Source organism: Pelophylax lessonae (genome assembly GCF_965119305.1).
Source record: "Pelophylax lessonae genome assembly, chromosome: 5".
NCBI classification, from domain to species: domain Eukaryota; kingdom Metazoa; phylum Chordata; class Amphibia; order Anura; family Ranidae; genus Pelophylax; species Pelophylax lessonae.
Genome location: NC_138772.1, coordinates 455,502,641 through 455,529,288, shown reverse-complemented (window position 1 = coordinate 455,529,288; position 26,648 = coordinate 455,502,641). Strand labels below are relative to the sequence as shown.

Below are 26,648 nucleotides of genomic sequence, written 5' to 3'. Positions count from 1 at the left end.
CCCCTCTACCCAAAAAAAGTTTTGCTTTTAGTTATACTTTATTTGGTTTGCACAGTGGTTTCTGGTTATATGGACCGAGGACTCTGGAAGAAAGGCCTCTGTTATTTTGTATGTTCTAGTTTTTGTAATTTCACATCTTGAAGAAGAACTTTTGAAAACCACCTCTGGACAAGTTTTCTTTCCTTCAGATTTTCTTTATAATAATTTTAAAATTTTCTTTATAATTAGCGCCAACAACTTAACAATGTCAGTCCATTTCAGGCTAAGCGAAGGCTAAGAAATAATTTATGGCACACTTTAGGAAGAATGATGGAGAAAAAGTTAACCACGTGTTTATAAATACTAGTCCTAACAGACAACCAGCACCATTCTGTTTTTGTTAACATTACAAAGGGATCAAAAGCATGCATAATATGATAAAAACATAGGTGCCCCTATATTTCTAAGAAAAGCGAATATTAAGGCATAAAAGTGTATGTATAGCCAAACCTTTTTTTTTTCGGTTCTGGCTACAGTAGGGAAAATCTAGTGTCCCGTTGAGAAGATTTCTCCTTCAGTTGCTGGATGGAACAAGAAGTGCAAGACAATATTTACCTGCACTTCTTTTTCTGGTGACAACTTAAAAAGTTAGGAGTTCCCATGGCATTCTGTTTTAGCGACAGTTGTCTACAGGAGGGGTTGAATCTGCTTAACAAGGATTCCAAACTTTCTGTATATTGAGACCTAAGCTATAAAATAGGTGAAGTCTATAATTCATTAAAAACCGTTCAGTTACTGCATATAAATGTTGTTTCATTCATCTTGCCACCCTCAGGGTACAGCTTTTTAGTACTTCTCAAATAAGTCTAAATCTTCTTAGGCAATGTATCGGAGGATCACACAAAATGTATTCTTGCTTCCTTGTTCCCATAACATTTTTTGGTTAGAAAATGGATGATTCATTATCCTCCAGCCCATCTTATCTAAACCTCAGTACTTAAATCTACTCCCACTGCCATTCTAGGCCTATTCTATTGATCATGTGAATGGAAAGATCTGTATACTTACCTAATTTTGAGGGTGCTCCAGTCTGGTCACCTGATCAAGTTCCAGCACAGGCTTTAGTGTAGAGGAAAGACAGCCAACAGATGCCACATAATAAGCATATGGGTGATGTCATTGCCCCTGGCTCTGTAGCATTGTTGGGGTTCTCATCTTCTCACTGAAGCTGGCGCTGGGACTCGATCATTTGACCGGATCAGAGCACCCTCGGAAAATATGTAAGCATACAGGTCTTTTCTTTACAGGGTAGATAGAACAGGCTAGAGTGGGAGTAGATTTAAGTATAGATAACGTGTGACTGAAAGCCCCTTTGAATTAGAGCCCCACCCATTTTTTTAAAGAATGGGAAAGGTTCAATTGTTGTCCATATTCCTGTGGAAAAAGACTTTCCTCTGTCGCCCTCAAAGTGATGGTGGTCACGAAAACAAGAAGTGAAAAGAAATCTCTCCCACGGGGTTGTATGCAGCATTAAGAATACAGTTGTTTTAGTAGTGCTGGTAGGAGTTATAGCCTCTGTTGGGTTTTAGTGCTATATGCCACTTTTGAGTAGCAACACATATCAATAAAAATCTGAGAGAGGTTTTAACCCTTCAATACTCTTAAAAGCTCCAGAAAAAAAAAAGATGAAATTTGAGCTACACTTAAAGAGGAAGTAAACCCTCCTCTGCAACTTGTACTTATAGGTAAACCTATATTAAGTAATAAACAAGGAAAAATTGGGGGAGCAAACCCTGAACATGTATATCTAAAGTCGGTGCAGCTATGAACCAAGCGACGTGTATATTAAAAAAGAATAGCGCACACATGCAAAAGAAATGACTATCAAATATGGAGACAATCTTTAAATAAAAATGGGGATTTAGTCCCACCATATGGCCATATTGTGCTCAAGCCCACCACTACGTCAAAGTACCCCATTATCAGTGGGTCCTACACTATCCATAAAAAAGGGGTGAATCCAGCACACTGATAATGGGGTACTTTGACGTAGTGGTGGGCTTGAGCACGATATGGCCATATGGTGGGACTAAATCCCCATTTTTATTTAAAGATTGTCTCCATATTTGAGAGTCATTTCTTTTGCATGTGTGCGCTATTCTTTTTTAATAAACCTATATTAAGGCTTACCTATAGGTACTGTAAATATCTCCTAAACATGTACCGTTTAGGAGATATTTACTTTGCATGCAGCCAGTGACATAACTGGCGCAAGTGCTCTGAAGGAACGGCTGCTCGTGCCGTTCCTTCAGAGCCCCGTGCCGTTACCGTCGCCCCCCGCGCGCATGCACGGGAGTGACGTCATCGCGGCTCCAGCCAATCAGATGGCCGGATGCCGCAAACCCGGAAGAAGGGCGACAGAACATGTCGCCCATGAGACAGGTAAGCGGTCGGCACTGTGGGGGCTTCGTTCTAAGGTAAGTATTTCAAAATGAGCGAGTATGCCATGCATACTCGCTCATTATGTGTTTTTCTTTCAGGTGTTTGTTTGTTTTTTTTTAAATTCTGAGGTTTACAACCTCTTTAAAGGTAGTCACACTGAGCCTGAATGTAGTATGACACAATAGTTAGCAGCACAATCCTACAATAGTCTGTGCAAGATGCATGAGACCCGGTTTACACTACTCCGACTTAGGACGCGACTTGTGCCACCTCAAGTCGCCCCAAGTCGCTTGTCATTACAAATTCAATGTAAATGAATGAGAGCCGTCTTAATATGCACTACTGAAGTCGCTCCGACTTCAGAAAAGGTTCCTGTACTACTTCAAGGCGACCTCTATCCGACTTGTGCACATAGACTTCAATGGGAGTCTCCTCTAAGTCGGGTCCTTATCTATTTTCAAGCGACTGTGATCAGACTTTCCAGGAAGAAGAAAAAGATTAACCAGGCATTCCCCACAGACAAACTTGCCTATCATTTAAGTATCTTCAAAGTAGCGCTAAAGTCGCGCTAAAGTCGCGCTAAAAAGTCGCTCCTTCGTGGTAGTGTGAACCGGCTCTAACTGTAAACATCAGCAAATCTTGCGGGGGACAGCTGACACAGGACTATACTAAAGTCTTAAAGTGTAACCCTAGGCAGGTATAAAAGGCACAAATAATGCAGGTCTTTAATCATTAAAACATTATTGAATGCATTTTATTTTAGATGCACTATAGGTTATTACATTTGACTTGGAATTAGCCTCTTGCAGTTCCCCTATACCGCATGTCTGGGGTGTGAGTGACATAAGCAATACATAGGACCAATCAATTCAGGAACTGAGAAGGATTATGTGAATATGAGCAGAGAGCAGTGTGACAGTGAGACAAACTCATCACTGTGCTGTTTCTCTTTTCACTGTCCAGTCACAAGCTGGGGCAGGTCTAGGATGACGCAAGTTTAGAGGAAGGGGATTGAATGATGCTGACCATCAGACTGAGGACATCTAATGGCACAAAAAATAGCTGTCAGGAAAAACTCTGGATTAAAGTTGAATTTTGCAGCAAACGTTGGTTTTGTTATTTTAGCTTTCTATTCATGGCTCTGCTTTTAACCCTCAGAGTAGTTGACGTGCACAGCAAGTGAAGGGTAGATCATCAAAATATCCGAATACGTATTTTTAAATAATAGGATACATCTGTGTGCCAGCATTTAAATTACATATCCCAGCACAATGCCTTAACAGCATTTGCCTTCTCCCATTAAGCATATCTTATTTTCTTTTTTTTTTTTTTTTTATCAAAGACCAGTCTAGCAACAGACAGAGGAAAAATAGCACAAAAGAAAAATGAGTTACATTACTTTTAAAAGTAATGACGCATACATGGTTGTCATTTGTGGAGAGCAGGGGTTACAATAAAGTAAATGACATGCCTCGTTATATTCTCTAAACATGTAATTGACAAGAGAAGGCACTCTAGGAAGAAGACAGCAAAATGTATTGTAACACATGCACACACACACCTCTTGTTGTGCAGTTTTATGTCTCTCGGTGACAACTGCCAGTTTTAGCTCCAGCCTCTTCCTTTCTTCACTCATCTTGGAAATGTCCTGGGACTGCTGCATGATTTGCTCTGTCAGCTGAATATTTTCTTCCTTAAATTTATGTAAAAGTTTCTCCCGGTGGAGCAGCTGGATGTAAAACAGATAAATACAAGGTTCATTTCAAACACTGCTGTCCCAACTTCACAATATGTTCCCCCAATGTAGAGCTTATTGCTCCATAGGAAATGCAGCTAATTGAAGCAAAAGGCTGCTTGTCTTTTGAATATTCACAACAAGCATGCACATAGACTTAATCAGTTTACAAGACACTGCCTCAAAAGCTGTTTGCTTGGGTCAATGCTATATGCAGCTAGCTTAAACAAAACACACTGCATATAGGGACATTTTTTTTATTTTTTTAAATCAATACTATCGCGGCCTGTCTGCATTTTTGCATTTAGAGCCTTCTACAGTCACATTTCATTCCATATCAGTGAAGCAGGTGTATTCTTAAAGTATTTCTAAAGTACAGCAGAAGTACTGTATTCTGGCAGCCGCCACCTGAGGATATCAGAATACGCAAACAGTGGCTGCAACTGACTGCCTGCAATCACTTTTTAGCCGCCAGTTTTCCACCCAGCTCTTTTGATTCTTAAATCAAAGGATGTTATGCAGAGTGGTGCCAACAGGGCCACCCATGCATGGAATTTCAGCTGGTTCATCGGCAACTGGCAGAAAAGTAGCCTGTGCGTGGCCATCTTAGGAGGAGTTAAAGCCCATATCAAGTTTTTATTGCTGTCTGTATCCCTGCCTGCTAGGAAGATGCCCCCTCTGTATTTCTGCTGGTGACCTTTGTCATTGCGGAAAAAAAAGTGATAGGAAAATCCAAATTGTTACAGTTGCCTCCGAAACAAAATAGAGAGGAAACCTTACAAAGTGAACACCTATTCCAGTGACAACTGTCTTAGGGGGACACTCTGATTTCTGCTGACTTCTTGATGTGTGAAGGGAAGTGAAGGGAAAGCTCCCCCGAAGATACAAAGAGCTATAAAAAGTAAATGTAGTAACCGCGCTAATGGGAAACAAAACAAAAGGCAGCAACTTCAAGTGTGACCGCACCCAAAAACAAAGTAAATATTAAAAAGTTGCGCTGAAAAGTTCAATATTGTGACAAATGAATGTCCATAATTAAGTCCAAAAACAAACGGTGATGTGTAGAAACAAGAGGTGATCACTTCAAGGCTCCCAATGGCATTATGCTTACCAGAAAGCCAAATTAAATTAGCAGGGAATCAAGGACAGAAAACTTGACGCCTTTAACCAATGGAAACACTTGTTGAACTCCCAGAGGATACGGATGTGTGGTGTTCAGAAGATAAAAAGAAAGAGCGCCATAGCGTAAAACCACACAACACAAAATAGATAAATAAATATGATGCACTCTCACAAAAAAGTGCAATGCTTTCACCAATGAGTAACACCACTAGTGAGTCAAACTTGTGTAGGTACTCCATACCAAATACAAAGAAATGTGCTCATCAAATAAAAAAGGATTGCTGACAGGCAAACAAACTTGTGAAATCCACCACCAATGTTAGCGCTTCTTACCAGATCACCAGAAGTAATATGCATAAAATTGATTCTGATGTAAGATGTATAGCCAAATAGATAGACACCGATAAGTGAATCAGGCACATATAGGTACTCCTTACCAAGACGTGAATATAGTGCTCATATAATCCAAAAGTTACTGACAGATAAGAATTAAATTACCCTCCACCGATCTTAACGCCTCTTACCAGACCTCCAAAGGGAATGCGCATAAATAAGTTCAGGTAATTGTAGAGATATTTTGCTGGCTCCGCAAGTTTCACTCATAAAGTTGATCCCAGATGGATGTCACCAATATAAAACAAGGGGAGCGCCATAGTATAAAATCCAAGAGAAGTTTATAGTTGGGTCTTCGCCCCCAAGGTTTAACAGTCCTTGTTAAATCCTGTTTCTTGCAGCCTCCAGCCCAAATTCACAGCTCTCCAAGACAGGTGCAAAAACCAACTCCTCCTCACCACCGCCCACCGCTGTCAGTAACTTTGGATCATATGAGCACTATATTCACGTCTTGGTAAGGAGTACCTATATGTGCCTGATTCATTTATCGGTGTCTATCTATTTGGTTATACATCTTACATCAGATCAATTTTATGCATATTACTTCTGGTGATCTGGTAAGAAGCGCTACGATTGGTGGTGGATTTCACAAGTTTGTTTGCCTGTCAGCAATCCTTTTTTATTTGATGAGCACATTTCTTTGTTTTTGGTAAGGAGTACCTGCACGAGTTTGACTCACTAGTGGTGTTACTCATAGGTAAAACCATTGCACTTTTTTATGTGAGTGCATCATATTTAATTTATCTATTTTGTGTTGTGTGGTTTTACGCTATGGCGTTCTTTTTATTTTATGAACACCACACTTCCGTATCCTCTGGGAGTTCAACAAGTGTTTCCATTGGTTAAAGGCATCAATATTTCTGTCCTTGAGTCCCTGCTAATTTAATTTGGCTTTCCGGTAAGCATAATACCATTGGGAGCCTTGAAGTGATCACCTCTTGTTTCTACACATCACCGTTTGTTTTTGGACTTATTTATGGACATTCATTTGTCACAATATTGAACTTTTCAGCGCAACTTTTTATATATTTATAGATACAAAGAGCTGCCTACTACTGAAGAAGCATTTTAATTTTGATAACTTTATTGTGGCTGTGGCATTGCTTGAAACGCTGTCTCTCAAGCAAATATACCCTGGTAGCTCAATCTCAGCAGAAATCAGAGTAATTTCTCAGTGTCCAGACAAGTGGGAGGAAAGGTATGGTCAAGAGTTAATGTAAATGTAAACCCGATTCATGAAATTTGACCTAGGCACATCCATCAGTAGTGTTTTCTTATCCCTCTTCAAAGTTCAGTGGCTTTCTCTTGCTCCATTCCTCTGTTATCACCATGATAACTTCTGACAAGATCTCCGTTAACTGAGATAAAACCAGGCTGAATTTTGTGTCAGGTGGGTAGATTAGCCGAGAGCTGGAATATTCACAGCTCTACATGATTCTTGATGATGTGAGGGGGGGGGGGGTGCCTTTCCTCCAATCAGCTGTCTCACAGTGTATGGCCAAACGTCCCTCCCACAGGTCAATCAGAAAGAGAAAATTCTAACAGTACGTGCACTTTCTAAACAGTATTAACGGAAAGCTGAGGACAGCACATGTACAAGTAAAACTTATGTAGAGAGATTTTTTTTTGGATCTCTGTGTATCATCTGAGGCTGTTCCATTCCCTGGGTATGTGAGAATTTACATCCACTTTAAAGATAAGATTCTTGAATATGGCTGTCCTTAGAGGACGCTGCTTGAAATATTACCCTAGCTCACAAGACATAAAGCCTAAGATCCCCAAAATGTAAGGCACACTAATAAGGGCACGAGGCCCACACCCTTTCTCTGTGTTTGACCATTTCTTTTGACCAGGTGAAAGCTGTCAGGTTTACACCAGGAATTATATACTTTAAAGAGACATGTCAGCTTAATCATTTAGTAAATACCCCTACTTTCCTTAACCCCTGATACTTACCTTGCAGTGCTGCCTTGACAGTCCTACCGCCACCCTAGCAAGCACTAGAACCCTCAGTGTCAACAGCGTTTGGGTTTTCTTTCTATCGCTGTCCCTAAATGATTGTTTTTCTTTTGCTTGTTTGGATTTTTTCTGCATGGGGGATTGGCAAATAGTTTGTGCCTCGTATGTGAGATTATTCAGAGACCAACATCGCTCCTATAAATATGGATATCTTTTAAGCAGCCAAGATATGTAGTTTTTCCTGCAGATGCAAAATCTCACAGTCTGCTGGCCAATCAATATACTATCTGAGGGAAGAGGGAGGAGCATGTGGCTCTATGACTGGCTGCATATACAGCTCATGTCATATTTCATTAAGTGCCGGTTCACACTATAGCGATGTCAGACATTGCATGTGATTCGCACCACACTGCTATGAAAATCTCATGCGATGTCTGTATGATGAAAATTGAGCCATACAAATTTTATGGCTGAATACGTATCAAATTCAAAACAAATTCATGCAGGACCCTTTTTTTTGGTTCGCACCAGAATCAGATCGCATAGGTGTTCACACCCATGAGATCTGATTCCTGTCCGAATTGACAGTTCGCACTGCGATATGAGAACTAATCTGGGCTGTCATTAACTTTGTATTGACACTCCCAGCAGTTTGCATATGGCAGTGTGAACTGCCTGCAAGTCAGGTGTGATGCGGGAACACGCAGTGGATTCGCAGGGTTCCCGCATCGCACCAGTGTGAACCGGCACTATACCTTTGTTTACCAACATGCATGTTACAATAAAGTATTTTTGTACTTTTGTTTTGTTTGGAAACATTAGTATAAACCAATAACTCTCTTTAAGGCTCCGTCCACATCTAGGCGTTGCTATTTTTACAGGCGTTTTTCTAGCATTTTTTGCAGCGTTTCTGTACAGGCATTTTGAGTTGACAAGTGACCAATGAAAAGCATTAAAATACCTGTAATCTGCCAAAAAAGAAGCTCATGTACTTTTCTGAGTGACGGGCATTTGGTTTAAGGTGACAGAACGCTTAGATGTGAACAGGGGCCATTGAAATGAATGGTATCTCTCTTATTGGGCAATTTTAGAGCTTAGGCTTAGAGCAGAAAATCGCTCAAAAACACCTAAATGTGAACAGAGCCTAAAGGTGGTACTCATTTATTTGGCATTTTATTCAGCTCTTCATTTGGAACCAACTATATAACTTAGACCAGAGTTCTTCTTTAACGTCTCCCTTAATGCATACTTCATTTCTAAAGTAGTAGGTCATTTATTGTATATTTCAGCTATATATAAATATTTTAGGTCACAATAAATAATAGATTCCACCTATGGAGGGTCTCAACAACATGTATGTTTTTGCTCTATAAGCCATTGTTCTAATAAAAGCATGCATTGTTAAAACATTCACATACAACCATAATAAAAAAAAAAGAAATTTCACTGAAGAAAAAAAGGGTTTTCTGGTCTGTTCTGCTCCCATTATTATGAACAGAAAAATGTGCAGTTTTGGCTGTTTGGAAACAGAAGGGAAAAACGGTTTTTATGTTTGGCACACATCATGGAGACATTACAAAAGGTAACAGAAACCATAAACAATCACAACAGGATCCCTAATTATAGATGTATATTTTAGGTACTTGCACTGCCAAGCAGTAAGGAAATAAATAGCAAAGGTTAATACAAAACAGGCAATTAAAATTGATTACCTCATCATAACATGCAGAGTACTGGTTTTGAGCTTTTAATAGTTCCTTCTGTAAGACTTCGCATTTGCTTTCTTTGTCATGTATCTACGGAAAACAAAATTTTAGAAAACATTTCAATAGAAACAACTGGAAATGTGCCAATGACAACTTTTCCACACCTAATTGCCAAAGGTAGAATAAATGTACAGTATTCAAGCGCCTAGCCAACCCACTTTCTTTTTCGATATGACAAACAACATATACAATAACAGTTTCCGGAGGTGAAATATACATGGCATCATTTTTCATGTGAGCTATAAACACGTTCTCTGCTTTCGGTATGAGCAGCAAGGCAGCCATCTTGGTAGTAAAACATATAGCACATGTAAAAGAGAGCGGCTCCTTGTTAATGGGGAGCGGGAAAGAATGCACGGGTGAATGAAGCATTCACGAGATTCCAGCATAGCAGCACCTTGCGTGCTACGAAGGGCTTCAATTTCACAATTTTCTAAACTCAGAAAAATGTATCACTCCAATTCCGAATATTGAATGTCTTATGGAAAGTGAAAGGTCATTTGTAACTGTCCAAACGATTGATGGCGTTAAGATACCTCCTTGACCTTCACCCTGCACTCATAAAAAACAGTTTCAGATGACAGAACACGGGACAATTTTTTCTCCCTTTCCTCAGAAATGTCTGTTCTTATTCCCTTATTGCTGAGCTGATTTGTTAGCTGATATATTTCATAATTGTATGTCAACATTTAATTACTCTGTGTCTTCCCTCATTAAAAAGCTAACTGTCATCTAATCCTGCTTAGCAACGCTGACTGTTTACACTAATTCATGCAATTCTGTCTGCTCTATGCCATCGTTCTCCATCACCATCAACGACATAATTGCTTCAGATGCCATTACAAACAGTCAAGGTCACTGGCTACAAAAATATATATTCCAATTACACATTAGTTAGGAGACATGCAGGATGGTGACTGCCTTTGTTGACAATGCATTCAATAACTTAAAACAGGGAAACTACGAGAGTAACATTGCTTTTAGCTTACTTGAAAGTTAACACATTTAAAAACTGATCTTTTATATCATTTTTCATTACTTGTATAAAATATTTTACAAAAACACTGAATACAGCGCGTTTTAATAAAATGTAGGTTCTACTAAAAAAGCCCAGCATTACAGCTTCCCTTGTTGACTGCCTCTGTCTAAGGCAGGCTATACACAACGTGAGTTTCGATCAATACGTTGATTGATAAACAAAAGTGGCGCTCACGTACAGCATGCGAGTGTACCATCAATGAGATTCGAAAATCGTACTTCCAAACACTATTTTTTTATGCCAATATGGGAAGTGATGCAATGTTTTTTTTTTTTTTTCTTTGCAATGTATTTTTTTGTTTTTATTTTTGCATTGAATCTAAAATTAAATCTATAAAAAGTTGCATATATAACAGAAGAATTAAAGAAATGATGGCAATGTTTTTTTGACCTTTTAACCACACCTCTACTGTAATACCAACTGAATTCACAAAACTTGATTTTTCTTATGTAGTACATGATTTAGAAAGGTCCATTCAACATGCACGGACATTAGTGTTTATTCCACTTTACTTGCGGACATGTCTGCATCTCCTGTATGAAGCAGACTTGCTGTACCCTTTTTTTCTGCAGTGAACGAGGTGTAAAACACTGCAGTAGGTCATCATTGGCTGCTTTTTTTTAGATTTTTTTCCTGCCATTGCTTAAAAGGTGTGAAAGGTCCATTAAACATGCACATACATTTGTGTTTATTCCACTTTTCTTGCAGGCATGTTGGCACCCAGCAGACTTTGCTGTAACCTATAGAATTTCCTGCATTATTCTCATTATATGTTGTGGACAAATAATCGTTTGTGTGTTGTTATTTATTTCGCTATCTTTTCCTTCCGGTTCAAACTTTTCGGGAATCATGCGCAGTTGTATTTTGTAAGGTCAAACCATACAACTCCCCTATTAATGATATGAAATTTGGCCAATTTTCGCAAAAAAAACCCCAACATGTTGAATCAGTCAATTTCGGCTGTCGTCCGAAAATCAAATACCACACTAACGATACAAAAAGCTAATTATTTTACTTTTGATTTGTATTTTTGTTCAAAATTCACATTGTGTATGGTCTGCCTAAGGCTAGCCATACATTATGCAATTTAAAACTGGGACGTGGCTACATGGCAACTAACTTTGTTTACCTATGTAAACCGGAAATCGTAAATGACGTTCCGGAGTACCGCTACGAGCCTGGTGAGATACGGACTCTGTCTCTTTCGGTCCACCATGACCACGATTTGTCAGCATCTTTGCTGTTGTACAAGCCATCGTTTTACTTATTTAATGGAAGAGCAATCTATGAGGATTATTTTATTAAAGAGTGTATACAGTATTACGCTATGGATATTTATTTTTTACATTTACATTTACACTTGGGGTATATATAACTGGAGTGTTCTGGTGTCCCCCAAACCAGGAGCTAATCAGCAGACCTTTTTCAGTCATGCACCATCAACAGACCTTTTTTGGTCATGCCCCATTTGTCTGACCAGCTGCAGAACACACAGGCCAAATGTCGGCCGGTATCTATTGAACCGGCCGATGACCCCCCCAACATTCGGCCCCTGTGTACAAGGCTTTAACCTTTTCTTCCATTTTAATTATCTATTTAAATAATATTATTTTATAATTTGTTGTAAATAAATGTGTATTAAAAGGATAATCTATCCCCTTCAAGCAAAACCCAACTCAAGCAAACTTATCCCTCTTCATGTTCAGGAACAATACCGATTTCATAAAAATAATACTCATCAAAAGTAAGCTCATAAAAATCAAACTGTGTGTAGCACCCTCCTAGATAGGTGCTAGGTAAAACATATATGTGACCCTGTTCTGCTTATCAGGAGGGCCTGATCTGTCAGTTAGCCTGTCGCATGTTTCCAAGTGTGATTCACTGGGTCTGAGGGAGTGTCCTCACTGCAGCCAATGAGGGAGCTCATTGGACAGTGGAGGAAGCCTAGCCAGTGGCACACTCTGTTTTATGTCAGTTTCAGTGGGAGGGCATTCTTGCAATGCATCCTGGGATTGGACATAAATAGGAGGGGAGCATGTGACAGGGCGTCTTTTGGTGGGAACAAAAAGTCCCAGGAGGAGGTGGACAGCTGTCTCTTCTTCTGCTGATGTGAGTAATGTGGCCCAGGCCAGGCAATTGGCCTAGGGACCAGGGGTTGAGCTGTGCTGCAGAAGGATCCAGTGTGCTGACCAAGTGGAGCTGCTGGGCAGAATACTTCTGGAAAAACAGTATTGTGAGTACTTAAGAGTCTGTCCAGGGGTCTGTCTAAGAAAGGGGACCATTCAGAGGGGTCAAGGGGATCCAGAAGTCAGCTAACCCAGAGTGATACAGTAAAGGGGGTGCCAAGTTGTTAAGCCCTGAAGATTAGGGGGTAAAGGGGGTGCCAGGAAGGGCCCTGAAGTTTCTCAGCAGTGCAGTCTACTATAAAGGGCAGCTACCTCAGGAAAGGAATGCCTTAGGAAGCTAAAATGACTTTTTCACAGTCAAAGGCAAAGTAAAGTAAGTGGCCTAGCTTTGACTAGCTCAAACAGCGTTAATCAGCGCCAGTCAGCGTTAACCAGCGTCAATCAGCATTTTTCTATATCGTCCCAGCCTATTGTGCATAGTTCAGTTTAATTGGAGTATCCCGCTCATCCCTTCTCCTATCCAGGTTACTAATAAAACATAAAAACCAAAGAAACTGGACTGGTCCTTGTCTGAGGTAAAAACACTTGGAAACATGTCAGAATGTTCTACTGTTGCTAATGGTAACCCAGGGGAACCCACACACAGCAGCTCCCATTGGAGTAGTGCTACATGTGCTTGAAAATTCCATAATAGCAAAATAAATATATAAAAATAAGAATAAACATGAAGTGACAAAAAAATAAAGATGAAAACCAAGAGCAGTGAGTCCAAATTAGTAGTCCGTATATCCATAAGTTAATAAAGTGCTTCTTAGCAGTATTCTCATTCCTCATGTGATATACTGTAAGTGACGTAAAACAATTGGTGCAGTGCTTCTTTATTAGAGATAATTGTACTCATTGTGCCAAATTCCATCCACCAAAAAAACAATCACCTCTGTGTACAATGGCCGCTCACCTGCAGCACAAAGGATTTGATGTAAAATACATGCACAATAGAAATCCTGTCAGTGCTTGATGATATATTCCATAAGGAACGGCTCCCCGGCTTCCTTGTTTGAGATTTGACTCAATCAGCGTGACATCACTGGCTCCTACTACGCGTTGTGTCACTAGACGCGACTTCCTTAGGGTAAGAGCACAGATGGTAACATGCTTCACCTGCATGCACCTCTATATGGTTTTCAATTCTTCTCTTCTTTCCTTGTCTATTCTTCCTACAACTCCCCTTACACACATTTCCGCTATGAAGAACTTTATTTTCTCTATAAAACCTCTACTTTTTATTCCATTTTGAACAGAGTAAGGGAGAGTTATAGCTTGTCTTTTTTTTTTTGCCATCTATGATCCATTGAGGGGATTTCCTTTTATTTTCTGCCCCATAGCCAAAATAAAAAGCAAGAAGAAATCCCTCAAAATTGAGGGAAACCCTGGTTGTCACCAGGGTCACTAGAACGAATGTACCTTATGGAAGATTTCCCTGCTATTCCTGTTCTGGTGAGCAACAAAAATGTTGGATTTTCTTTTACTTTTGTTTTAGTGAGAACAGAAAGATGCAGATATAACGGGGAACAGACAGCAAAAAAGAAAAAATAAAAATAAAAACTGTGGGGTCCAAGTAGTTTGTAATAAAAACTAAAACAAAATCATTAATCTGGAAGAAAAACTGAACTTCAGCCAAGTACACAGCTGAAATAGATAGAATGAAACCTACAGGTTTGGGATTTGAGCATTACTGCTGGACAGTATAGCAAAACATCCACTGGAGCAGCACAACAGTTTTATCCAGAACACAAGGAGCAAAACACTCATAATATCACTATTCTGCCAGCAAGTGTTCACTGCAGAAAAGTGTACTGGCCCTACCTCCTAGTATTAGCTTCACAGTGCAGGAGATTACAGAGAGATGATTACAAGACAAATTCAGGAAACTAAAGTGGTTCTAAAGCAGCGGTTCTCAACCTGTGGGTCACAGGGGTCACCTAAGACCATCTGAAAAACACATATTTCCGACGGTCTTAGGCAGGGAACGTACCGTGGCACCAGAAAAAAAAAGGCTGTGGCCGGCCCCACAGGTGCACTGCGCATGTGCCGCCGCTGCTCGAGAAAGCCTGCACACGGTCGGCTATTCTCGGGCAGACAGCGTATGCACAGGTACGTGTTGGCGCCGGGCAGCGGCATTTATAAAAGCTAGGCAACTCACCAAAAGGTAAGTGAGACCCCCTCCGCAGCCCCTGCATTTCCTCAGGAGATGCGGTGCTGCGGGCATGGTACAGGAGATTCTCCAGGAGAGCATTTCTTACACCATGCCTGCAGCCCCTGCACCATGTCCGCTGCCCCTGCATCTCTTGTACCATACCCGCAGCCCCTGCATCATGCCCATGGCCCCTGCATCTCCTGCACCATTCCTGCAGCCCCTGCATCATGCCCACGGCCCCTGCATCTCCTGCACCATGCCCGCGGCCCCTGCATCTCCTGCACCATGACCGCGGCCCCTGCATCTCCTGCACCATGCCCGCTGCCCCTGCATCTCTTGTACCATGCCCGCAGTCCCTGCATCATGCCCATGGCCCCCGCATCTCCTGCACCACGCCCGTGGCCCCTGCATATCCTGCACCATGCCCGCGGCCCCTGCATCTCCTGCACCATGCCTACAGCCCCTGCATCTCCTGCACCATGCCCACAGCCCCTGCATCTCCTACACCATGCCGGCAGCCCCTGCATCATGCCCACGGCCCCTGAAACTCCTGAACCATGCCCGCGGCCCCTGCATCTCCTGCGCCATGCCCGCAGCCCCTGCATCTCCTGCACCATGCCTGCTGCCCCTGCATCTCTTGTACCATGCCCGCAGCCCCTGCATCAATTTGTAACAATGAAAATACATCCTGCATATCAGATATTTACATTACAATTCATAACAGTAGCAAAATGACAGTTATGAAATAGCAATGAAAATAATTTTATGGTTGGGGGTCACCACAACATGAGGAACTGTATTAAAGGGTCGCAGCATTAGGAAGGTTGCGAACCACTGTTCTAAAGGATAATGTTTTTTTACCTCAATGCATTATCGGCATTAAAGTGGTTGTAAAGGCAGAAGGTTTTTTTATCTTAATGAATACTTTGCATTAGGATAAAAAGCCTTCTGTGTGCACCAGCCCCCCTCAGCCCCCCTAATACTTACCTGAGGTCCCTCTCTGTCCAGCGATGTCCACAAGTGTCTAAGACATCCAAGATTCTCCCTCCTGATTGGCTGAGACATAGCAGGGGCGCCATTGGCTGTCACTGCTGTCAATCAAAGTCAGCTAGAAAATCAGGAGAGAGAGGGAGCGGTGCCGGGCAGAGCACCATGTTTGAATAGACACACAGAGCTGTGAATCGGCTCAGGCACTCACCAGGATGGAGGGGCCAGGGTCACAGAAGAGGGACCCGAGAAGAGGAGGATCTGGGCTGCTCTGTGCAAATCTACTGCAACAGAGGAGGTAAGTAGTACATGTTTTGATTGAAAAAAAAAAAAAAAATAGGCTTTACAATCACTTTAAGATAAAAAAAAATGTCATGGTGACCCCCCAATACTGTCAGGGTGCCAAGAAACCAGACCACACGAAGATACAAGAAAAATAAAGCTGTTTATTAGAGCAACAACAATAAAAAGCACAGCAAGAGTAAGGAGTGAAATCAGGAACAGCCGGGGTCAAGTCCAGAGCGTGTAGTCATCCAAGCTGGGATCGAGTCTAGAAGCAGGTAGTCATCCAAGCCAGGGTCGAGTCTAGATGTCTTCCGATGCTGGGTCGTCTGCCAATGCAGAATCAAGAGCCAGGAAAGTCATCAGCCAAGCCAGGTCATGCACGGAGGAACTCAGAAAACAGAAGACTGCTAGCAGTGATGAACCTTGGAGTAAAAACACAAGGGCAAAGGACTGCAAGCCAACAGGTGATATATATAGTCAGGTGTGCAACATCATCACTGAGCGACGCCCAGGCAGCAGGCAAGTGATGATACAAACAGAGTTTATAGCAGCAGTCTGCATATGTCCAAGAAGGCTGCCAACAGGAAGGCAAGGTAAGACCTTGACAGTACCCTCCTCTCAATGGCCCCTCCTCCGCAGAGCAAAAAACAGTTTCTGAGGAAAGCGAGCATGGAAAGCATGGAGAAGGAGCATGAATATCAGTGGAGGGAACCCAGGAGCGCTCCTCAAGACCATAACCCTTCCAGTGCACCAGGTATTGAACCAGACCTTGGATCAGATGAGAATCCAAGATACTGCTAACCTCATACTCCTCATGATTGCCCACAGGAATGGGATGAGGGCGAGGAAGAGAAGAAGTATAGCGATTGCAAACCAGTGGCTTCAAAAGTGAAGAGGAAGATCAAGGGCATAGGCCACGGGATTCACCTTACGGAGGATGTGAAAAGGCCCAATAAAACGGGGTGCCAGTTTAGGAGTGGGTACCCTGAGGTTGTGAATACTGGTTGACAACCACACCCTCTCCCCAACCTGGTATGAAGGAGCAGATAAAAGTCTCCGATCTGCCAGGAGCTTCGGACACAGTGCAGAGAGACCCGTAAACACTCTTGAATCTGCACCCAAAAGGAATGGAGGATACGAAGATGATCCTTCCCAGCCAGGATGTCCTGTGGTGAGAATGACTAAGGCAACACAACGGGTTGGAACCCATAATTGGCCATGAATAGAAACATTTCAGAAGATGAGTTGATAGCAGAGTTCCTGGCAAACTCTGCCCAGGGTAGCAGATCAACCCAATTGTCCTGCTGGTCAGAGTAATAGCAGCAGAGAAATTGCTCCTTGGGAGGAATGGGTGGGGAAGAAAAAATAGGAGCCAATCTGGTAGGAGGCCTCCGCAGACGCTCGTTAAACAATGGTCTCTCCCTGAGCCTGGTATCAATCAAAATCAGGAAAGAAATGAGAGCCTCAAGCTCGTCAGGGAGATCCTTGGCCACAATCTCGTCCTTCAATGCATCAGAGAGACTATGAGAGAAGACAGCCACCAGAGCCTCATTATTCCAGTCTACCTCTGATGCCAGGGTATGAAACTCGATGGCATACTGGGCAACGGTTCGTATACCTTGTTGAATGGACAGGAGCAGCTTAACAGCAGAGGCAAAGCGAGCAGGCACATTGAATACCCTACAGAAGGAGGCAACAAAGCTCAGGTAATTGAGTATCACAGGATTATTGTTCTCCCATAAGGGATTCCCCCAGGCCAAGGCCTTGTCCGAGAGCAACGAGATTAGGAAGCCCACCTTGGACCTGTCAGAGGGAAATGCCTGAGGAACCATCTCAAAATAAATGTCCACTTGGTTTAGGAAGCCACGACACTAACTCGGTTCACCACCATAGCGCTGTCGGAGGGGGGCTTAACCAGTCATCCCTCTGGTAACAGTGATTCCAAATGTAGGAGCGGCAACAGGATCAGCAGCAGGAGTAACCACCTGCCTAGTAGAACATGGAGCAAGGTGTGCTGTGCATTAAAAAAATGTCTGCAACACCTGAGCAAAGCGACCCAAAAGGTGATCTTGTTGATCGAGCCTGGAAACCAGCATTGGGCGTGTAGAAGCACCTGCATCGTCAGGATTCATAGCCCTTGTGTACTGTCAGGGTGCCAGGAAACCAGACCACATGAAGATGCAAGTAAAATAAAGCAGTTTATTAGAGCAATAACAATAAATGCACAGCAAGAGTGAGGAGTGAAATCAGGAGCAGCCAGGGTCAAGTCCAGAGCGGGTAGTCATCCAAGCCGGGATCGAGTCGAGAGGCGGGTAGTCTGCCGATGCTGGGTCATCTGCCGATGCAGAATCGAGAGCCAGGAAAGCCATCAGCCATGCCAGGCCATGCACAGAGGAACATGGAGAACAGAAGACTGCTAGCAGTGATGCATCTTGGAGCACAAAAACAAGGGCAAAGGACTTCAAGCAAACAGGTGATATATATAGTCAGGTGTGCAACATCATCACTGAGCAACGCCCAGGCAGCAGGCAAGTGATGATGCAAACAGAGTTTATAAGAGACTGCAGTCTGCAGGATTTGGTGGACACGTGATTATGTGTATGCTCAATAAACAAACATAAGGCTCCGCTGCGATTCTGCCCATGAAACGGGACGCCAAGATGTGAATGGAGCCAAAGGGTAACGGGCATAAGAAGAATACAATTTAATGGAGAGGTGCAAATCCCCCTTTAAACTAGTTGCATTTAACATACATGCATATCCACTTTAGTTTGCATTTTAGCGCTTAACTCCAGGCAGATATTCGAAAGAGAAGTGACCATTATTTCCTAACATTTATTCAAATAAAGATGCTAATAATGACAAATATTAAAAATTATTCAGATAATATTCAGGTACTGCATCTTCCATATTTCCAGTACATAAACAACAAGATCAATGCTAACCAAATACAAGTAACCATTTTAAAGGTCATTTTCCTCATACTAATAGAAGGTATGTATTGTAATAAAAATCATAAAAGCTAACAGTTCATATTCTTTTAAGGACAAGTAATCAACACAAACCTTAACCTAGGGAAAAAAATTAATTCGTGCCCACAATGTATTTATATTAAGAATTATGCTATACAGTAATGATCAACAATAGCATAAATGAATAATTATTGAATTAATAAATCTTCAGTGTACAAAAGAAGCAAAACAAAAGTGGCAAGTGCAAAAGTGTGATCTGGTACATATCTATTGCAAATAAAACTGATAGACATACTATATACAGTATAAATCTAAAACAGTTTTTAATGTCTGTGTTAAAGAACATCTAGGTCATATTTTTCTTTCCATATAATGTGCATATAGGATAAGTAACATGCAAGTGTAATACCTCTTAAAGAGATCAAGTAATATTCCTAACAATGTCTTCATCCACCTTTTCCTTAGAAGGCCAGAACCATTTTGTTTAGGCATTATCTATAAGGCTCGTTTCACATTAGTGCGATGGCAGACATCGCATGTGATTCGGAGAGCACTGCTCTGAAAATCACATGCGATTTCTGTGCGATGCAAATTCAGCCATACAGATAGTATGGCTAATTTTGCATCTAAAAGCAGCACAAAGACGCACAGGACCCTTTTTTGGGTCCGCACCAGAATCAGATCGCATGATGGTTCACACTTATGTGATCCTATTCATGTCCGAATGTCAGTTCACACTGTGATATGTGAACTGATCTGGGGGTGTTGTTAACTTTGAATCGACACACCCAGCGATTCGCATATGACAGTGTGAACTGCCTGCACTGGGAATGCGATGCGGGAACCCACAGTAGATTTGCAGGTTTCCCGCATTGCATAAGTGTGAACCGGGACTGATTACTATTTTCAGGACCTTAATCTACACCCTAGATGTTACCTTTATGTAAATCCTGGTGCCTGTAAGCCTTTATATTCTGCACACTGTGTATATATCTCTGACCCTGCTTCTATCTATCATCTTGTGACTTGCTGCAAAATAGTAATGGATGCTTACTGTGGGAGAGGAGAAAATGCTACCTCCTACCTGCATTTAGACGGATAACAAAATTTTCCCAGACTGCATCTCTCAGCCTATGATACACACACACTGTATCTCACAAAATTGGAGTACACCCCTCACATTTTTGTAAATATTTTATTATATCTTTTCATGTGACAACACTGAAGAAATGACACTTTGCTACAATGTAAAGTAGTGAGTGTACAGCTTGTATAACAGTGTAAATTTGTTGTCCCCTCAAAATAACTCAACACAGCCATTAATGTCTAAACTGCTGGCAACAAAAGTGAGTACACCCCTAAGTGAAAATGTCCAAATTGGGCCCAATTAGCCATTTTCCATCCTCAATGTCATGTGACTCGTTAGTGTTACAAGGTCTCAGGTCTGAATGGGGAGCAGGTGTGTTAAATTTGGAGTTATTGCTCTCACTCTCTCATACTGGTCACTGGAAGTTCAACATGGAACCTCATGTCAAAGAACTCTCTGAGGATCTGAAAAAAAGAATTGTTGCTCTACATAAAGATTGCCTAGACTATAAAAAGGATTGCTAACACCCTGAAACTGAGCTGCATACAGTGGTTTAACAGGACGGGTTCCACTCAGAACAGGCCTAGCCATGGTCGACCAAAGAAGTTGAGTGCATGTGCTCAGCGTCATATCCAGAGGCTGTCTTTGGGAAATAGACGTATGAGTGCTGCCAGCATTGCTGCAGAGGTTGAAGGGGTGGGGGGTCAGCCTGTCAGTGCTCAGACCAAACGCCGCACACTGCATCAAATTGGTCTGCATGGCTCTTCTAAAGATGATGCACAAAAAAGCCTGCAAACAGTTTGCTGAACACAAGCAGACTAAGGACATTGATTACTGGAACCATGTCCAGTGGTCTGATGAGACCAAGATAAACTTATTTGGTTAAGATGATGTCAAGCGTGTGTGGCGGCAACCAGGTGAGGAGTACAAAGACAAGTGTGTCTTGCCTATAGTCAAGCATGGTGGTGGTAGTGTGATGGTCTGGAGCTGCATGAGTGCTGCCGGCACTGGGGAGCTAGAGTTCTTTGAGGGAACCATGAATGCCAATATGCACTGTGACATACAGAAGCAGAGCATGATCCACTCCTTTCAGAGACTGAGCCATAGGGCAGTATTCCAACATGATAACGACCCCAAACACGCCTCCAAGACGACCACTGCCTTGCTAAGGAAGCTGAGGGTAAAGGTGATGAATTGCCAAGCATTCTCCAGACCTAAACCCTATTGGGCATCTGTGGGGCATCCTCAAATGGAAGGTGGAGGAGTGCAAGGTCTACCACCAGCTCTGTGATTTTGTGATGGAGGAGTGGAAGGGGGCTCCAGTGGCAATCTGTGAAGCTCTGGTCAACTCTATGCCCAAGAGGGTTAAGGCAGTAATGGTGGCCACACAAAATATTGACACTTTGGGATCAATTTGGACATGTTCACTTAGGGTTGTACTCACCTTTGTTGCCAGCGGTTTAGACATCAATGGCTGTGTGTTGAGTTATTTTGAGGGGACGGCAAATGTACACTGTTATACAAGCTGTACACTCACTACTTTACATAGTAGCAAAGTGTAATTTCTTCAGTGTTTTCACATGAAAAGATATAATAAATTTACAAAAATGTGATGAGTGTACTCACTTTTGTGTATACCGTATCTCACAAAAGTGAGTACACCCCTCATATTTTTGTAAATAATTTATTATATCTTTTCATGTGAAAACACTGAAGAAATGACACTTTGCTACAATGTAAAGTAGTGAGTGTACAGCTTGTATAACAGTGTACATTTGCCGTCCCCTCAAAATAACTCAACACACAGCCAGTAATGTCTAAATCGGTGGCAACAAAAGTGAGTACACCCCTAAGTAAAAATGTCCAAACTGGGCACAAAGTGTCCATATTTTGTGTGGACACCATTATTTTCCAGCACTGCCTTAACCCTCTTGGGCATGTTCACCAGAGTACTCTTCCACTCATCCATGATGACATCACAAGGCTGGTGGATGTTAGAGACCTTGCGCTCTTCCACCTTCCGTTTGAGGATGCCCTACAGATGCTCAATAGGGTTTAGGTCTAGAGACATGCTTGGTCAGTCCATCACCTTTACCCTCAGCTTCTTTAGCAAGGTGATGGTTGTCTTGGAGGTGTGTTTGGGGTCGTTATCATGTTATAATACTGCCCTGCGGCCTAGTCTCCGAAGGGAGGGGATCATACTCTTCTTCAGTATGTCACAGTACATGTTGGCATTCATGGTTCCCTCAATGAACTGTAGCTCCCCAGTGCTGGCAGCACTCATGCAGCCCCGACCACCATGCTTGACTGTAGGCAAGACACACTTGTCTTTGTACTCCTGACCTGGCTGCCACACACGCTTGAGACCATCAGTACCAAATAAGTTTATCTTGGTCTCATCAGACCACAGGAGGACATGGTTCCAGTAATCCATGTCCTTAGTCTGCTTGTCTTTAGCAAACTGTTTGCGGGCTTTCTTGTGCATCATCTTTAGAAGAGGCTTTCTTCTGGGACGACAGCCATGCAGACCACTTTTATGGAGTAGGCAGCGTTTGGTCTGAGCACTTACAGGCTGACCCCCCCCCCCCCCATCCCTTTAACCTCTGCAGCAATGCTAGCAGCACTCATACATCTACTTATTTCCCAAAGACAACCTCTGGATAGGACGCTGAGTATGTGCACTCAACCTCTTTGGTCGACCATGGTGAGGCCTGTTCTGAGTGGAACCTGTCCTGTTAAACCACTGAACGGTCTTGGCCACTGTGCTACAGCTCAGTTTTAGGGTCCTGGCAATCTTCTTATAACCTAGGCCATCTTTATGTATAGCAACATTTATTTTTTTCAGATCCTTAGAGGGTTCTTTGCCATAAGGTGCCTGTGACAGAACCATCTGACTTTGTATTATATTGTTGCTGCCTCCTTTCGTCTGTTTGTTCGGCTGTTCCACGGCCCGTACAGCCCCCCTTTGTTCCCCTATGTTTTAGCTGCTACGCTCCAAATTCCTTTAAAGAGGTTGTCACTATGTCTGCAAATTCAATGTGTATTAGCTGCAGATTGAGGGGGGGGGATTGTTTCCAGCAGCCCCCTCCTAAAGAATGTCTACTGATTAACTCAGTGCTTTTGTCTAAAATAGGACAGTATGTTAATAGGGTCTGAGACTATTGATAAGCATGTTAATGAGCTCACCTGGCTGTAATTACACAGTCATTGTTCATGTGGTATTGTCAAAGTATATATAAGTGTTGTGTTTCTTGCAATAAAGGAGAAGAGAGTTACTCTTGATCGAACCTCACTACAGAGCCTTGTCTCGTACTTGGGGGGGAATTATTGATGTGCTTCATGTATGGCGGATTGGAGTGGTCGATAGCTGTCCGGGTGTTTGGGAGTGGATTATCCTAGACGACTGTAACCCCTTTCATACTTTGGGGTGTCGTAACAATTGGTGGCAAGCGACGGGATGAGTCCCACCGCCCAGAACAGTTACCGATGCAGTATGAGGAGCTGAAACGGATTACCCTCAAAAAGTTATTGCAACGTAGAGGACGACCAGCAGGTAATTTAAAGAAACGAGAGATTATTGCTCAATTGTTGGAGATGGATGCAGCACAAGAAAGGGAGAGAGCTAATGTGACCGGCATCTTGGATTTAACACCCGAGGAAATACAATTTAACCGGGCAGTGCAAATAAGGCTGGCACATTTTGGCCCCAACCCTACAGCTGACATTGTGGAACGAGTGCAAGCAGCGGTAACAGCCCAACTGCAAGGAAGAGGAGCGGCAGCAGCGGAGGTACCCCATAATAATGTGGGAAGAAAGAAGGTACCTTTTGCTGCGTTTAAAACTTTTGTGGAATCTGAGGAGGAGATTGATGGATTCTTGGCAGACTTTGAAAGGCAGTGTACCTTACACAGGGTGCCCACGGACGAATGGGTCACCATCCTCTCTGAGAAATTGTCCGGCCGGGCCAGTGATGCTTTTCGGGCCATCCCGGAGGAGGAAATTATAGATTACCAGGCCGTTAAAGATGCCCTGTTGGCCAGGTATGCAGTAACGCCAGAAGTATACCGGCGGAGGTTCAGAGAGACCCCCAAGCAAGTGAGTGACTCCTATATGGAGTGGGCATGCAGAGTACACTGTGCAGCAACCCACTGGATGGCAGGATGCCAAGCTGTATCTGGGGAGGAGATCTTACAAGTGTTTTTGTTGGAACATTGCTTCAACAAGTTACCTGCCGGGGTCAGAGAATGGGTCTGGGACCGTAAACCCTCCACTTTCCCGGAAGCCGCTCGATTGGCAGATGAATATACCGACGCTCGTAAGCTGGATGATAATGTGCCCAAAGCCCCTGCCAGGGTGGAGTACCGACAAGCAACACCCACCAGTACTACTATTTACCAGGCTCCAGCACACCGCACCCCGGCTTTGCCTGCAACCAACAGCTATGCCCAGCCACCCCGTTTTAACTCCAGGGATTATTTGCAACCCATCCGGTGCTTTGGATGCAAACAGCTTGGGCACAAAAGGCCGGAGTGCCCGTTGAACACAGCCAACCATGCACAGTCATGGAGACGGCCAGCCGGCGGAAATCCACGCAACTCCCCGCCTGCTGCTCACTGCATTGAGCAGGAGGAATGTTGGGGCGTCCTCCATGAAGCAGACCCGGTCCAAGCCGCTCATCAAGACAACAGGCAGCAGCACCGGCAGATGGTTAAGCTGAACGGAAGGGAAGTCAGCGGGTTACGAGACACTGGTGCCACTATGACTTTGCTGCAGAAAGATTTGGTGTCTGAACATCAACACACCGGAGACGCTGCGGCTGTGAGGGTAGCAGGGGGTGCTGTTTTTCGCCTACCTGTTGCCCGAGTACACTTGGATTGGGGAGTGGGGGCTAGACATGTTAATGTGGGGGTTATGAAAGACTTGCCTGCGGATGTTCTTCTTGGGAATGACTTGGCCCCCCTTGTTTCTGCATATGCTCCCATGGGCCCCAATGAAGTTAATGCTGTGACCACTCGTGCCCAGACCCGCGCTGCCGGAACCGACCCACCTGCTACTGAGACCCAGGTAAGACCTTGTTCCCTGACGATTCCCTCAGATCAGGCCCCTTTGAGTTGGGATACCCCAGAGGAGTTTGGGAGGGAAACCCGGGCAGATCCAACCCTACAGAAGTATAGAGCTAAGGCAGATGCTAGAGAGGAAGGACCAGATGGGGAGCGGTATGAGTGGGTGGGGGATAGGTTATACAGGATCCCTAAACCGTCCCAGAAAAGTTTGGCCCCTTCTCCGAATCGACAACTGGTGGTACCTGCTAAGTACTGTCAGGAGATTCTGCGAATTGGGCATGATGTACCGTTAGCTGGACATCTAGGGTCCCGGCGCACAGCCCATAGAATTACGCAGAATTTCTTTTGGCCCAGTCTTAATCAGGCTGTGCGGGTATATTGTAATACGTGTGACACTTGTCAACGGGTAGGGAAGCGGGGGGACCACCCAATAGCTAGGCTTATGTCTATGCCTATCATTGGGGAGCCCTTTGCCCGCATAGCCATTGACATAGTGGGTCCACTGGCCAGGACTAGCCCATCCGGTAAGAAATATATTCTTACCGTGGTGGACTACGCCACACGCTATCCAGAGGCAGTAGCGCGGTCTAATATAGAGGCAGAGACGGTTGCTGATGCCCTGGTTAAGGTTTTCACTAGAGTGGGGTTCCCTAAGGAGATTCTCTCCAATCAGGGGACCCAGTTTACCGCTGTGCTTACCCAGCATCTGTGGAAGGTGTGTGGCATCAAACCGCTACTTAGCTCACCTTATCACCCACAGATTAACGGTCTCTGCGAGCGCTTTAACGCTGAGGACCTTTACTGACGCTTGCAGGGACTGGGAGAGGTTCCTGCCCCATCTGTTGTTTGCGTACAGAGAGGTGCCCCAGGAATCTACTGGGTTCTCTCCTTTTGAGTTACTCTATGGGAGAAGGGTCCGTGGACCTCTTGATCTCATCCGAGGACACTGGGAGGGAGAGACAGAGCAGGAGGGGACCCCCATAGTGCCGTATGTTCTGGAACTCCGGGACCGCATGGAGAGTCTGTCTCTGATGGTAAGGGAGAGCCTCCAGGCGGCCCAGGGGAGACAGAAGAGATGGTACGATCGGGGTGCCCGGCAGCGAGTCTTCCAGGTTGGGCAGAAAGTGCTAGTGCTAAAGCCTGTGAAGACAGATAAGATGCAAGCAGCTTGGCAGGGACCGTATAAAGTGTTAGCTCAGATGTGTGATACTACCTATGTCATAGCCAGCTGTGCAGATGAAAGGATTCAGCGATCCTTTCATGTAAACATGCTCAAGGAGTATCAGGAGAGACCAGAGGATGTCGCTGCAGTATGCGCTCCTGCTGCAGACGACCCAGAGAATCTACCCCTACCAGACTTGTTAGAAAGGGACCCCCAGACTGACCTTACTGCCTTAGTACCGCTGGGGGACCGGTTAAACCCCACGGAAAGGGCTCAGGCTCAACAGCTTCTGTGGGAGAAACAGGCGACGTTCTCCCAAGAACCGGGTTACACT

General features: G+C 43.5%; 1 protein-coding gene across 1 annotated transcript in view; it reads right to left on the bottom strand.

Annotated features, from left to right (window-relative positions):
- The window catches only part of LOC309555379 (uncharacterized protein), a 654,339-nt gene that overhangs the window by 566,214 nt on the left and 61,477 nt on the right, over nt 1-26,648 (bottom strand). The window contains exons 3-4 of the mRNA XM_082257367.1: nt 9,343-9,426; nt 3,983-4,150 (exon numbers count right to left, since the gene is read on the bottom strand). Of these exons, the coding sequence (XP_082113493.1) occupies nt 3,983-4,150; nt 9,343-9,426 (252 nt within the window). The remainder of the gene's footprint in view (nt 1-3,982; nt 4,151-9,342; nt 9,427-26,648) is intronic.